The sequence below is a fragment of the Oryzias melastigma genome, linkage group LG19 (assembly GCF_002922805.2).
Source record: "Oryzias melastigma strain HK-1 linkage group LG19, ASM292280v2, whole genome shotgun sequence".
NCBI lineage: Eukaryota > Metazoa > Chordata > Actinopteri > Beloniformes > Adrianichthyidae > Oryzias > Oryzias melastigma.
In genome coordinates this window covers 16,922,238-16,934,911 of record NC_050530.1, presented here as the reverse complement: position 1 = coordinate 16,934,911, position 12,674 = coordinate 16,922,238, and the positions used below count along the sequence as shown (strand labels likewise).

The window sequence follows — 12,674 nt, the reverse complement described above, 5'->3', positions numbered from 1 at the left end:
ATGATATATAAACAATTCTCTCTAAGGTTCAATTGTTGGTATTTGCGTACTTTCCAAGGCAACAACACCGTCTTTAAAGAGTCTATTTCTTTGTCAATGTTTGCTCAAAGAAAATCGAACAGAAAAACCTTGAAGTGACTATTTTATTCACATCAATAGTGATGCTGACTCCTTATGGCTTTGTTTAGAAGCTGGATCTCTAAGGTTTGACTAATTATAATTGATTTGTCCACAAGGGGGCGCTCTAAGACTTTGACACCCTTAAAAAACACATGAAGGAGCCCTGAGGTTTTCTGCTGGTACCTGCAGGTTAAGGACCCTCAAACATGTATGTAACCAGAACTACCAACATTTGAAGGCAGGATTTAATATTATTTATGATGTTTATATACTATAATAAAGTACTTTTGCAAAAATACAGAGAAGAGAAAATAATATTCAAGCTAATTTGGCAGAATTTTTAATTAAATGTTAATTTTAGCAACATGATAGTAAAGTTATTGATCTTTTATTATAATATAACATATTTAAAAATACCTGGAGTGGAGAAAACTCGTCCAAATCATCATCCTGGACCTTCATAAAACATTTTCTCAACACGTTTGTGGTCATCATCAAAGGATAAACTAATTTATCCGATTTGTTCCTGTTACTTTTGCACTATTTCAAGGATATTTTACAGGTATGTTTTCCCCTTTTCCCAGTATTTCCTTCTGGAATTATCTTTACACTGCAGCAGATTTAGATCCTTCAAACTGGTGTCTTTCAAAATTAGTCTTAAAAAAGTAACGTCACTAAAATAAAAGCCTTTTTCACATCACAGTAGCTCAAATGTAACCTAAAACTTCCTAATAAAAGCTTGTGATTTCATTAAAATTATAAATATTGCTCATAAATAATTTAGATAGGTTTGTTTTTTATTAAAGTATAGTTTGACTTTGCTTTGTTTTTCTATAATTATGAAAGGCATGAGAATATCTCACCTCCAACAGGTGCAACACTGCCCTCTGCTGTTCAGGTGAGGACATGTCTGGGAGAGGAAGTAGCTAAATAGAATCTAAATTTAAGTTTCCCTGAATTTAAAGGAGCCATACCATGAAAATTCTATTTTTTGTAGTTTTAAGTGTATTAAGTATTTTAACACTCAATTTCTCCACAGAGCTAGCGGTGATCAGCAAAAAAATAATAATTTTAGATGACTAACACCGTATATCTTCCAGTTGTATCCTATCTACAATAAATTCCAGCTCAAACAGGTTTTGCTATTTTAGACAAGGGGGTCCTTTACGACACTGTCCAGGATTTCAAAAGAAGTTCAAACAGCAGCTAATAAAGTTTATGCGGCACTAGACCTGATAAAACATTTTCTGCACCAAAAAAATATTGTTCACAAAGTAATTTTTATTTAATGAAACATTTGTCAATATTTTTCCAGAGGTTGACACTTGAAATTGTTGCTAGATGATAGAAATAAATAAATAATAAACCGATGTTTTAGAAAATAAATGCCATAAATGTTTGGTAATTGAAGTTTTGTCTGTTTTGTCATTTTTCTTGCTCTGTAGTTTAGTTTTCTTTCCTGGTGATCATCCAGATCTCTCGGCTTTTTCCACTTTTGTTTACGACAAAGTACTGTTCTGCTTACTTTGTGTTTTCAGGAGACATATTTGTAATGTTCTGTTTAAATATTTTGCAGATTGAATACTGAATCCCCTGATAGACTCGATTTCATGGTGCCGTCAGGCCGTCCCATGATGCTCAGCAAATGATGCTTTTGCGCCATTTTGACCCTAATTCGGTGTGGAAACGTTCCGCTGTCAAAACTGCTGTCCCACAAAAACTTTCCGTGTTCCTGGCATGACGCTGGATTCTGATAAATGTAAATATTGATCGCTCAACGTGCACTGCTGTCCGTGTGTGCACTGGCGGCCGGACAGACACACGCGTGACGTGTGGATCTATGTCATCACAGCCGGCCAGGCTAAAGGCCATGGCTGCAGGGTTGAGTTAATGATTCATGCTGCCTCCAGAACATGAGGTTTTTCTGGACAAGGCCACCTGGATGGGACGGACTTTACTTCTGCACTGGAACATAACGAGAAACTTTAGTTTATTACACAATTCTTCACAAAAATGTCTTTTATTGTTATTTTTACTGAATTGCAGATCCACTTTGTTCATTAAGAAATGGAAAAACAGTTATAGAAAAGGATTTTAACTGACACCTAAACTGCAAAAAGAATACATATTTGTTGAAATATTCACAGAACAAACAAAAAAGTTATAGACGGTTGAATAAATGTTTGATTGAAATCATTTAAATCTTCCAGTAACATGTTCTACTTGAGGTTCTATTTGAAAAACATCTATAAAATAGCTGAATTGCTCTTATAATGAAGTTATGCAAGTAAAAATGTTTTAACCTCTATTTATAATAAAGAACAACAGTTAATTTAGTGCTCAAAAGAGGAAAAATCAATTGAGAGAGAATATGATTTAACAAAAAATTTAAAAATTATCACAAAAATCACAAAGCTGAAATCACATATGATTTAGAGTCAACAATTAACCCGTGAAGCATGTTTTTGGACCGTGGGAGGAAATCAGACACACAACTACGAGGAAAACATGCAAACTCCACACAGAAAGCTTCCAGCTGTGAGGAGAGATTGGTAACTCCAACGGTGAAAACTGTTACTACTATCTGTCTGTCAAATTTACTTCAATTCAGAACATCAAACAACCCAATTATAACCAAAGGAGTCTTCAGTTTCCTCAAATTCTAGGAGAAATAGTGTTGCCTTTCAAAATAAAATAAAATGTCCAATATGCAGATGTTTCTAAATAAAAGGAGAAATAATAAAAACGATTGACCCAAAAATCTATTAAAAAAATTTCTGAAGATTAAAGGATATTCTTAGAACATGCACAAGATAAAACAAGTGACAATGGGAGAAGCTGCTGTGAACACATCCAGCAATGATCAGATAGTGTGATTGTCTGATGATGTAACTCTGAAACTGCACTGCAGAAAAACAAAAACTTGATTGAAACATATTAGACTGGAGACTATTGATCTCTAATATAAGTGTCATTTCATAGAATAGTTCAGGATTAAAGCAGTATATGTTGTTCTGGTTTACTATTAAACTGCAGGAATATCCACTCTCTAAATGTATTAACTCTTGTTTGTATGTTGTTCATATTTTCTTCTCACCAGATTGTCTCCAAACCCAAATAAATATTACATTTTTGTTGATTTTTCAACTAAAAAAGAGATAAATAATAGAAAAAGAGAACAAAACGATTCTTTTTTCAGTTTTTTTATTAAAAAAATTTCAAAAATAGCTTCTAATACATACAAAAATACAATATGACAATGCAATAAGATATCTAAGGTTGTGATGAAAACGCTGCCGGTTCTCCAGCAACTCCCAGAGTTCAGATCCTGGGGGGTCGTGTGAAGAAGCACCAGAGAAAAAGTCTTTACAGTTCAGCTCTTTACAGCGGGAGATCACATGAACTTCTTGCCCTGTGGGGTCAGAGCTCTGCTCACGCAGTACGGGACGATGCTAACCGTGACCAGAGGCACGGTGGCGCTCTTACAGAAGGACAGCAGGTAGAAGAGGGCGGCGGTGTGGGTGGGGGGCTTGAAGGAGTCGAACAGGTGCAGGAGGACCAAAGAGCTGATGATACACCCTGCTTTAACCACGGCGCTGTTGCTCTTTTTGGTTTCGGTGTAGAGCGGCGAGTGCAGGCCCAGACCCAACCCAAACAGCGTGCCCATGTTACGCAGCAGACTGGCGAAGGGCGTGGTGTCCAGGTGGACCCACTCGGGCCTGACGCACCACTTCTGGGCTTTGTCCAGGGTCCACAGCAGGTCCACACCCAGAGCTTTGAGCAGGAGGTAGAAGCCAACGGCGAAGGAGGTGAGGAAGAGCGTGGTGTAGAAGTATTTCTTCATGCTGGCGCTGTAGATCCACTGGGTTCTGTTGAAGGCCTCGGCCACAATCATGCCTGCAGGAACGGAGGCAGGTTAGCATCTTTGTCAAAGTCACGCTCAGATGTGTGAAAGAGGCTCCAACACCGACCTGTGATGACACCAGCGACAACCTGGTGAGGGAAGTGAGCTGCGATGAAGACCCGCGAGAGGCAGACGCACACCTGGACGCCCCAAAACAAGGACCAGAGGCCGACCTTCAGGTACCTGCAAAAACACAAAAATGTTACTCCCAGGGCACAAGAAAATTTGAGGGGGAAGGGGCTCAAAGTTGAAAAAAAACACCTTTTATATTAAAATAGAGTACTAATAGGTAGATACTCATTCTATCTCCCATCAATCAGGATTTTTAAAAGGTTATAAATAGCAGAAATGTTTTCTGCTTCTCAGGAAATCTTGGTGAACATCAAAACAACCCATGATTAACACCTCCCAGAGCTCCCACCGAGTCAATGATCTACTGCAGCGCGGGACAGATAGCGTGTCCTGAATGATAAGCTCCGGATGGAGGAAAGTGGTAAACAGCCCTCATGTCAGCGGGGAGGGGTAGAGCAAAACAAAAAAACAGAAAAATGGAGGTCTCTCACTCACCAGTGTTTGTTTGAGGACGGCTTGCTGTTCTGTTGAGTCGTGCTGCTGAGGATGGCGAGGATGGAGGTCACCAGGGTGTAGTAGACTCCTGCGGCTCCCATGGCGTGTCCAGAGGGACTGCCTGGAAAAGCAGAGATATGAAGACAGTTCAGCTGCTGCACCAAAATACAGGTTTTCTTCAGCACATGTATCCCCCCCAATTCAAAATACAATTACAACCCCCAACCTTAAGGAAAAACTAGTTTATTTTAGTAAGATTATTAAGTTATTTAAGTTTTTTTTTTCAGAAATGGGTGAAAAATTAGCTCTAAAACTACTTTTTTACATTTCTACCAGGTCAGCAGCCTTCATCCTTTAATGCTTAAAGAGCAAATCGGATCAATTTCTTACTGATAACAACACAGTGGGAGCCACAAAGTCTCAATTCACCCTTTAGAAAGATAAGAAATTTTTATTATTTTATTTTTTGCTATTATGATAAATATAAATGAACTGCTTTTTTAAGGAATATAACCTAAACTAAGACAAAATAACCTTTTTTTTTTATTTTTGCTAAAAATTAGATAGTTTGTAACCTTTGACAGAAGTTCACATGACTTCCTTTCAAAATAAAAGACTCCCTATGTCATGTAGTTTGAAGAAAGTTTGAGTTATTTTTTTCCTTTACTGTTACTGACATGCAATTTGAATTAAACACTCTTAAAAAAACAGTTTTCAAACCAATTTTCATTTTTTTCTGTTACTTTTTGGAGTAATCCCAATTTTTTTGATTAAAGCTGTTTTGTTTTAACCCAATTTTTGTTCTTTTTTTTAGTTAACCTTTAATGAAAATTTGTGAAAATGGGTCAAAAATGACCCAACTTGGGCTATTTTTAACCCAAAAGAACCCATGGTGACATCAGTGTAACTGAAAAAAATCATAAATGTGTTAAATGGTCCACTTAGTTTGTGATTTATCATGCATAATTTTTATTTTAAGGAATAATTGGTCTGGGCTCTCATGGGTTAACTTTGGAGTTTAGTTCACTGACCCCTAAACATGAATTAGATAATTCAACTTATTTTACTTCGATCACTTTCTATAGTATCAATAGCAGCAGCAAGTTTTTCTTTAAATTGACACTTTTATTGCACAATTGCCAAATAAAAGTTTTATTTCAAAATAGTTATTGAAAGACAAGACAGGAATATGTTTGTAGGAAACTCTAGATGAATTTGCATAAAAGATAAACTTTAGAGATCTGTTAGGGTTGGTTCATGTCTCACCTGGTCCGGTTTCGCAGGTCATGGGGTACTGCTCAATATGTGGGCGAGCATCGTCGGTATAATGCGCCGTCTCGTGGACCCACCAGTACGGCCTCTCGCCGAACAAAATCCTGGAGCAGAAAGCGTTTAGTTAAATTCAAATAAAAAGATTCGCTTGAACTGGAATCCCAAAGAAGACCAACTCACCATTTGAACACCAGGTTCAGCCAGTCTCCAATCACAGCCACCCAGATGAGCTTGATGGCCACGGAGGCCTTCAGGTGAACCAAAATTGGGAAGAAGATGAAGAAGGTGTTCCTGAGGTCCGCCGCCCAGGACACCCAGAGAAACAACCCCTGGGCGTCCTCATAGTTGGTCTGCAGGTAGTGGGTGCTGCTCACCCCGAAACCCTGAACGGAGTCCATCAGTGTGTCAAGCATCTTAGCCTGGAGGGAAGACGGTTGCTAATCTGTGAGAAAGTTCAACCAAAGAGAAGAGCGCTGTAGCTATCAGGGACACAGCTGGTTGGTTTTATACCAGGGCCCCACCACCCAGACGCATGCTCATGCTGATCTTTGGACCCTTCCCATGTGTAATAAAACACCGAGTTTGGGACGTTTGTCACACAAACAAGGTGAAAAGATAGCAGGAAAACAAAACGTCATTTGGTATCTGGCGGTTCAGAGTAAAGGGGGTCAGTGACTGATACCCATCTTCCCCACTGATAACCTCAACCAAACAGTTTGTAGATTGATTTTTTTTTTTGCTTTTGATTCCAGTTTTCTAAAGTGCAGCGTAATACGTCTTCCAAGTTCATGCAGCCGTCTGCTGATAATTTGACGGTTATGCAATGGCTCGCTTGATAATTTCTTAAAAAACATCCATGAATCTTGGAGTAACCCCTGAGTGCATTACATAAGGAAATTAATTATTGAAGGATCGCCTTTGTGCTGCGCAGACATTGAGGTCACTGATAATACCTCAAAAGCTCATTGTCAAGCGGCAGGCGGTGGCAGGTCACTGTCGTTTGGTGACGTCAGGGAAGTCCACACATCATGTCTTACATACTGATTATTAGGCCATGCTCAAGCAGAACTCTGGAGATAAAATAGGACTTTCATGTAACTCAATCAATACACTTATCAACTTTTTTACTGGAAAAAATAGAGGAGTGTATTGATTCATTTTAGCAGCAATTTGGTTTAAATCATCATTTGTAGTTAATATTTCTTTATTTTCAAAAATCTGATTAATTGACCTAAAATTAAAAGTTCCACCAGTGTGACTCAGAGATAAATACCTGGTACTGACCAGAGAAGGTGAAAATTTTTAGATTCCTTGTATATCTTTCAAGATAATCAAACTACATACCATGGGGCAACAAAGTATTTATTAAGCCACCAATTGTGCAAGTTCTCCCACTTAAAAGATGAGAGAGGCCTCATAGATATACCTCAAACATGAGAGGCAAAGTGAGAAAAAAAATCTCATTGACTGGTTTATAAAGAATTTATTTGTAAATTATGGTGGAAAATAATTATTTGGGCAATAACAAAACTTCATCTTTGTTTGCAAGTATTTTCTGTAAGTCATCATAAGGTTTTCACAAACTGTTGCTGGTATTTTGGTCCATTCCTCCATGCAGATCTCCTCTAGAGCAGTGATGTTTTGGAGCTGTCTTTGGGTAACACAGACTTTCAACTCCCTCCAAAGATTTTCTGTGGGGTTGAGATCTGGAGGCCTCTCCAGGACCTTGAAATGCTTCTTATGAAGCCACGCCCTCATTTCCTGGGCCATGTGTTTCGGATCGTCGTCATGCTGAAAGACCCAAACACGTTTCATCTCCAATGCTCTTGCTGATGGAAGGAGGTTTTCTCTCAAAATCTGACCATACATAGCCCCATTCGTTCTTTTCTTTTACATAGATCAGTCGTTCTGGTCTCTTTGCTGAAAAACAGTCCAAAAGCATGATGCTTCCACCCCCATGCTTTACAGTAGGTTTGGTGTTGTTTGAATGCAGTAGAGTTCTTACGAAAAAGTTCTTCCAACCATAGGACATTCTCCCAATCCTCTTCTGGATCATCTTTAGACGGGCCTCCACATGTACTGACTTTAACAGGAGGACACGTCTGACACTGCAGTTTGAGTCCCTGCATGGGGGCGTAGTGTGTTACTGATGGTAGTCTTTGTTACTCTGGTCATTCATTAGGTTCCCCCGTGTGGTTCTGGGATTTTTACTCACCATTCTTGTGATCATGTTGACCCCATAGGGTGAGATCTTGTGAGAAGCCCCAGATGGAGGGAGATTATCAGTGGTCTTGTATGTCTTCTATTTCCTAATAATTGATTTTTTCAAACCAAGCTGCTGACCAATTGCAGATTCAGTCTTGACCTGGTGCAGGTCAACAATTGTGTTCCTGGTGTCCTAAGACAGCTCTTTGGTGGAGTAAGGAGTGTGACTGTGTGAGATTGTGGATAGGTGTCTTCGCTATAGAAGTTACAGAAATCTTGCTTGTTTGTAGGTGACCAAATACTTATTTTCCATCATAATTTAAAAATAAATTCTTTAGAAATCAGACAATGTGATTTTCTGGATTTTTTTCTCGTCTTGTCTCTCATAGTTGCGGTATATCTACAGTATAATGAAGATTACGGGTCTCTCTCATCTTTTTAGGTTGGAGAACTTGCACAAGTGGTGGCTTAATAAATACTTATTTGCCCAATTGTATGTGTGCAAACGAACAAGGGTTGATTTTAGGTTAGTGGATCATATCAAATTGGACCGTTCAAAATCAACCAATATCGAATGAATTGTATTGTCAAACATGAATTATGATATAATTAAATTATTGTTAAAAATGAATTGTTAGACCCCTACTACACATTGGACTGATCATTTTTTACATGTGTGTCTGCTGTAATAGTACTTGGTCTTTTTTTTTGTAAAATACACCTACCACGTCTTAATCCAAATGGTATTTTACAATATTGATATAACAATTTTATAATGGTGTAGGTTGATTCGATTAAGAACTTGCCTCAGACAGATCAATCTGGTTGGATCGTAGGAATAGTTCATCAGTTATTACACTGTTAATAAAAGCTTTTCTTAGAAATCCATAAAAACTCTGAGCTCAGGCTGCTTCATCATCTATTGATAGGTTTTACCAGACAGAGCCTCTGGAGGGTAAAGGTTAGGGGAACTGTCTGCACTGTCCCAAACGCAAACAAGTTTGCTAGCCTTGAGTAAAGTCCACATGGGAATCACACAGAAACAGGACAGCCTGGAACACGCTGGCTGGAACCCTTTCCTACAAAAAAACGGCGAAACACTCCAAACTCTGGCTATCGTCCTCTGACGCTGGGCACGATGGACCTTCTGCACAGCTGGGGGGTTGAGCTGGCGGTTCATCTGCAGAGCAGATACAGCAAGCATGAGGAGTTTTTCACGCTGGCGTCCACCGTGGCTGATCTGCACACCACCTTCTTCTGCCTGTTCCCCATCTGGTTTCACCTGCGCAGGGACACGGGGCTCAGGCTGATCTGGGTGGCCGTCATTGGGGACTGGCTCAACTTGGTGCTGAAATGGTAAACTCTGGTGAAAACAGCTGTCACATAAACATGGAGGAGAGGAGTGATTTGATCTTTTTTTTTAATTTCCAATCGTGTGGCAGGGTTCTGTCTGGGGAAAGACCCTACTGGTGGGTTCATGAGACCCACTTTTACAGAAAAGGAGAAGCTCCTCCACTGCTGCAGTTTCCCATCACATGTGAGACTGGTCCAGGTAGGACCCTTAGCACCTTTACCTGTCTTTTCCTTGAATTTTCTCAAAACTGACCTCCGTCTGAGTCAGTTTTGACAAAATTTACTATTTATCTGGAAAATATATAACCCTGTAAAACACATGTATCAAAGTCAAGGCCCGGGGGCCGGATCCAGCCCACTGGATAATTATATCCAGCCCCCCAGACATTTTTGCTTTAATCAATGGCCCAATGTTATCTTGTGCTTATTTCTAACTTGTAAAATTTTGATAATATATTTTTATGGAGAGTAAAATTTTGAAAGTTATTTAAGTTTTAAGTAAATTTATTCTGGGATAATATTTCTGCCTGTTTTTATTATTCATAATTATATTTAAAAGTTGCATTGTTAGAGTTTTAACATTTTAGTTTTAGTGTGTTCAGTAAAAGTTTATCCTGTGCAGCCCACAGCCTCAGGTACATTTTGGATTTTAGCCCCTTTTGGGATTGAATTTAAATTTGGTGTAAAGCCAACAAATTAAAAGAATTGATCTGAATAAAACATATTTTTGAAACACTTTGATGAAATACACACACAAAAAACGTTTTTTTATGAGTATATATAGCTTTATTTATTGTTATTGGGTGCATTGGTAGTTTTTGCTCACAATGTTATTTAAATATGCAAAAATCTTGACATGAGTGTTCAGGAAAAAAGCACCTAATTTACCCAATGTCTCAAATTTGATCCATATATTTTTAACATGGTCTAACTGTGTTATAAAGAAATAATTTTGCATATTTCAATACAGAAAGTAGTCATTTCAAAAAATGAAAAACAATACAAGAGTTATTCTCACTATAAAATTTAGAAAATTAGCTAAATGTTTTCCCGCCAAAAGTGTTTTTGAGATTCCATGGAGGCAGCCATTTTGAAATGAGCATAAACATTCTTTCTACTGCCCCTAGTGGAATCATGATGAACTACAGGGCAGAACATGGAAAAACAGGGAAGTCATAACCAATAATTTTAGGTAAAGTTTGGATCATTTTAGTGAGATCTCAGAATATATGATACAAATAGTTTTATAGGGTTATGTGCATAATTTCTAATTGAATTGTCTACTTATAATTTGACAAGAACCAGGAAGTTGAAAGTTCTTAGCTTATTAAATCAATTGTTTGACTTTGCTCCCAAAAAACATTCTATTTTTTAAATTATCTTAATCTCCTAGGGGTAATTTGGCATCTCAAACCAAATAAGGCTAAGAATAATTTTGTTTAGGAAGCCCCTCTGGACATGCTATGGGAGCCGCTTGTGTCTGGTACGTCATGGTGACGGCAGTCCTCTCAATCGCTGCAGAGAAACGATGCCCTGCTTTACTATACAGGTGAGTTTCAGACGTTTGCAGTTGTGCTTTTCACTGTTTTGTACACTGATGTGGACGGAGTGTTCCCTCTGTAAAGACTGTTGCAGATGGGTTTATGGGGGCTGTTCTTCCTGGTGGAGCTGGTGGTTTGCATGTCCAGGGTCTTCATGGCGGCCCACTTCCCACATCAGGTCATTGCAGGAGTCATTACAGGTGGGCCCGCCTTAAAGAGAAGCTCTATGTATGAAGACCTTGTATTGACCTCTCTGTTGTGTTTCAGGCATTCTTGTAGCTGAGGTTGTCTCCAAGAGCAAATGGATCTACAAGGCCAGCATGAACCAGTACTTCCTCATCACCTTCTGCCTGACCTCCTTTGCGATCGGTTTCTACCTTCTGCTCAAAACTCTGGGAGTGGATCTCCTCTGGACTCTGGACAAAGCCCAAAAATGGTGCATCAAGCCAGAATGGATTCACCTGGACTCCACGCCGTTTGCCAGTCTTCTGCGGAACATGGGCAGCCTGTTCGGTCTCGGCTTGGGCATGCACTCCCCCATCTACAATGGCGTCAAGAAGAAAAGCGCCACCACTGCTTTGAAGATAGGTTCTATTACCATCTCTTTGTTCCTGCTTCAGCTGTTGAACGAGTGGACATTTTCCTCCGAGAACCACCTTATTTTCTACATTCTTTCTTTCTGTAAGAGTGCTTTTGCGCTTTTAATCCCAACCGCTGTGGTTCCCTGGGTTCTCTGCAGGGTTTTCATGGGAAAGACAGATGGGAAAAACTTGTAAAAACATAGCTGTGGGTTAGCTACTAGAAATAGTCAAATTTTCTAATTTTTATTGAACTTTTTTTTTTTTTTTTACATATTTTGATGTGGGTCAGTCACTGATGTTTTTGTAAATTGTCTGCATAATACAGTCATCATGTTATCATATTGGCTTAAATGTGAAGCAGCGATTAGCCTGAATCTGTCAGACCTGTAAAGCTAAATATTTAGAATTATATGTAAATAAAAGAGTTTATAATAATTTGGTTTAGATATTATCAGAAGCACAAATGTTTTCCGTAGTCACAGTAAACCTTTGCATCAAAAGTTTTGTAATTAGCATTTTACAGCTAGCTCTGTTGTAAATCTTTTTAAAAACAACTAACAAGTTTTTTTTTCAGTTTAATATGCAATTCTTACAGTGGGGGTGTCCAAACTTTTGTGCCGAGAGGCTGATTTGGTGAAAATGTTGTGGCTAGCATCTTGTGAACTATTTTAATAACAGTAAAAGACAACAGACTGTTTAATGAACACTTTATTGCAATGGGATTCCTTTGTGTTTTCTACAAAGAAAACCAATACATTTTCACCCAAATGAATGTAAACTGTTTAGCATCGTTCATTCGCGGTTAGCTTATCGTAGCTAGCATGTCTCGTCTGCCTCTTGGCGTTGAAAATAGCTGTAGTCTCTTGGCATATTAGGCAGTTTTATCCATCATTCATTGAAATAATAAGCACATTTTCACTTGTCCTGGAAGCAGTTTTCCTCAATGTCAATTTTTCTCACTTATTTACAGCTGATGTTTTAGAAATGAGCAAAAAGTGTCAGAGAAGGGTCGCACTACAGTATTGCCACAGGTTTACAACGTCTTAAAAATGTAATTTAGCCGCAAAAGTGAAGTTTTTCTTATTTCCGTAAATTAAAACTGACTCTTTCGGTATGAAAGTGTCATTCAAT

General features: G+C 38.6%; 2 protein-coding genes across 2 annotated transcripts; one reads left to right on the top strand and one right to left on the bottom strand.

Moving 5' to 3' along the window:
* Positions 1–3,307: 3,307 nt before the first annotated feature.
* On the bottom strand, positions 3,308–6,349 carry g6pca.2 (glucose-6-phosphatase a, catalytic subunit, tandem duplicate 2). The gene is made up of 5 exons (XM_024263406.2): positions 6,044–6,349; positions 5,858–5,967; positions 4,592–4,712; positions 4,092–4,207; positions 3,308–4,017 (listed from the first exon to the last, which is right to left on the bottom strand). The coding sequence occupies exons 1-5, from the start codon at positions 6,274–6,276 to the stop codon at positions 3,515–3,517; spliced, it is 1,083 nt and encodes a 360-aa protein (XP_024119174.1). The 5' UTR covers positions 6,277–6,349; the 3' UTR covers positions 3,308–3,514.
* Positions 6,350–9,097: 2,748 nt separating this feature from the next.
* Positions 9,098–12,466, top strand: g6pca.1 (glucose-6-phosphatase a, catalytic subunit, tandem duplicate 1). Its single transcript, XM_024263408.2, has 5 exons — positions 9,098–9,424; positions 9,511–9,620; positions 10,865–10,970; positions 11,047–11,162; positions 11,230–12,466. Exons 1-5 carry the CDS (start codon positions 9,207–9,209, stop codon positions 11,736–11,738), a joined length of 1,059 nt encoding a protein of 352 aa, XP_024119176.1. The 5' UTR covers positions 9,098–9,206; the 3' UTR covers positions 11,739–12,466.
* Positions 12,467–12,674: the final 208 nt, after the last annotated feature.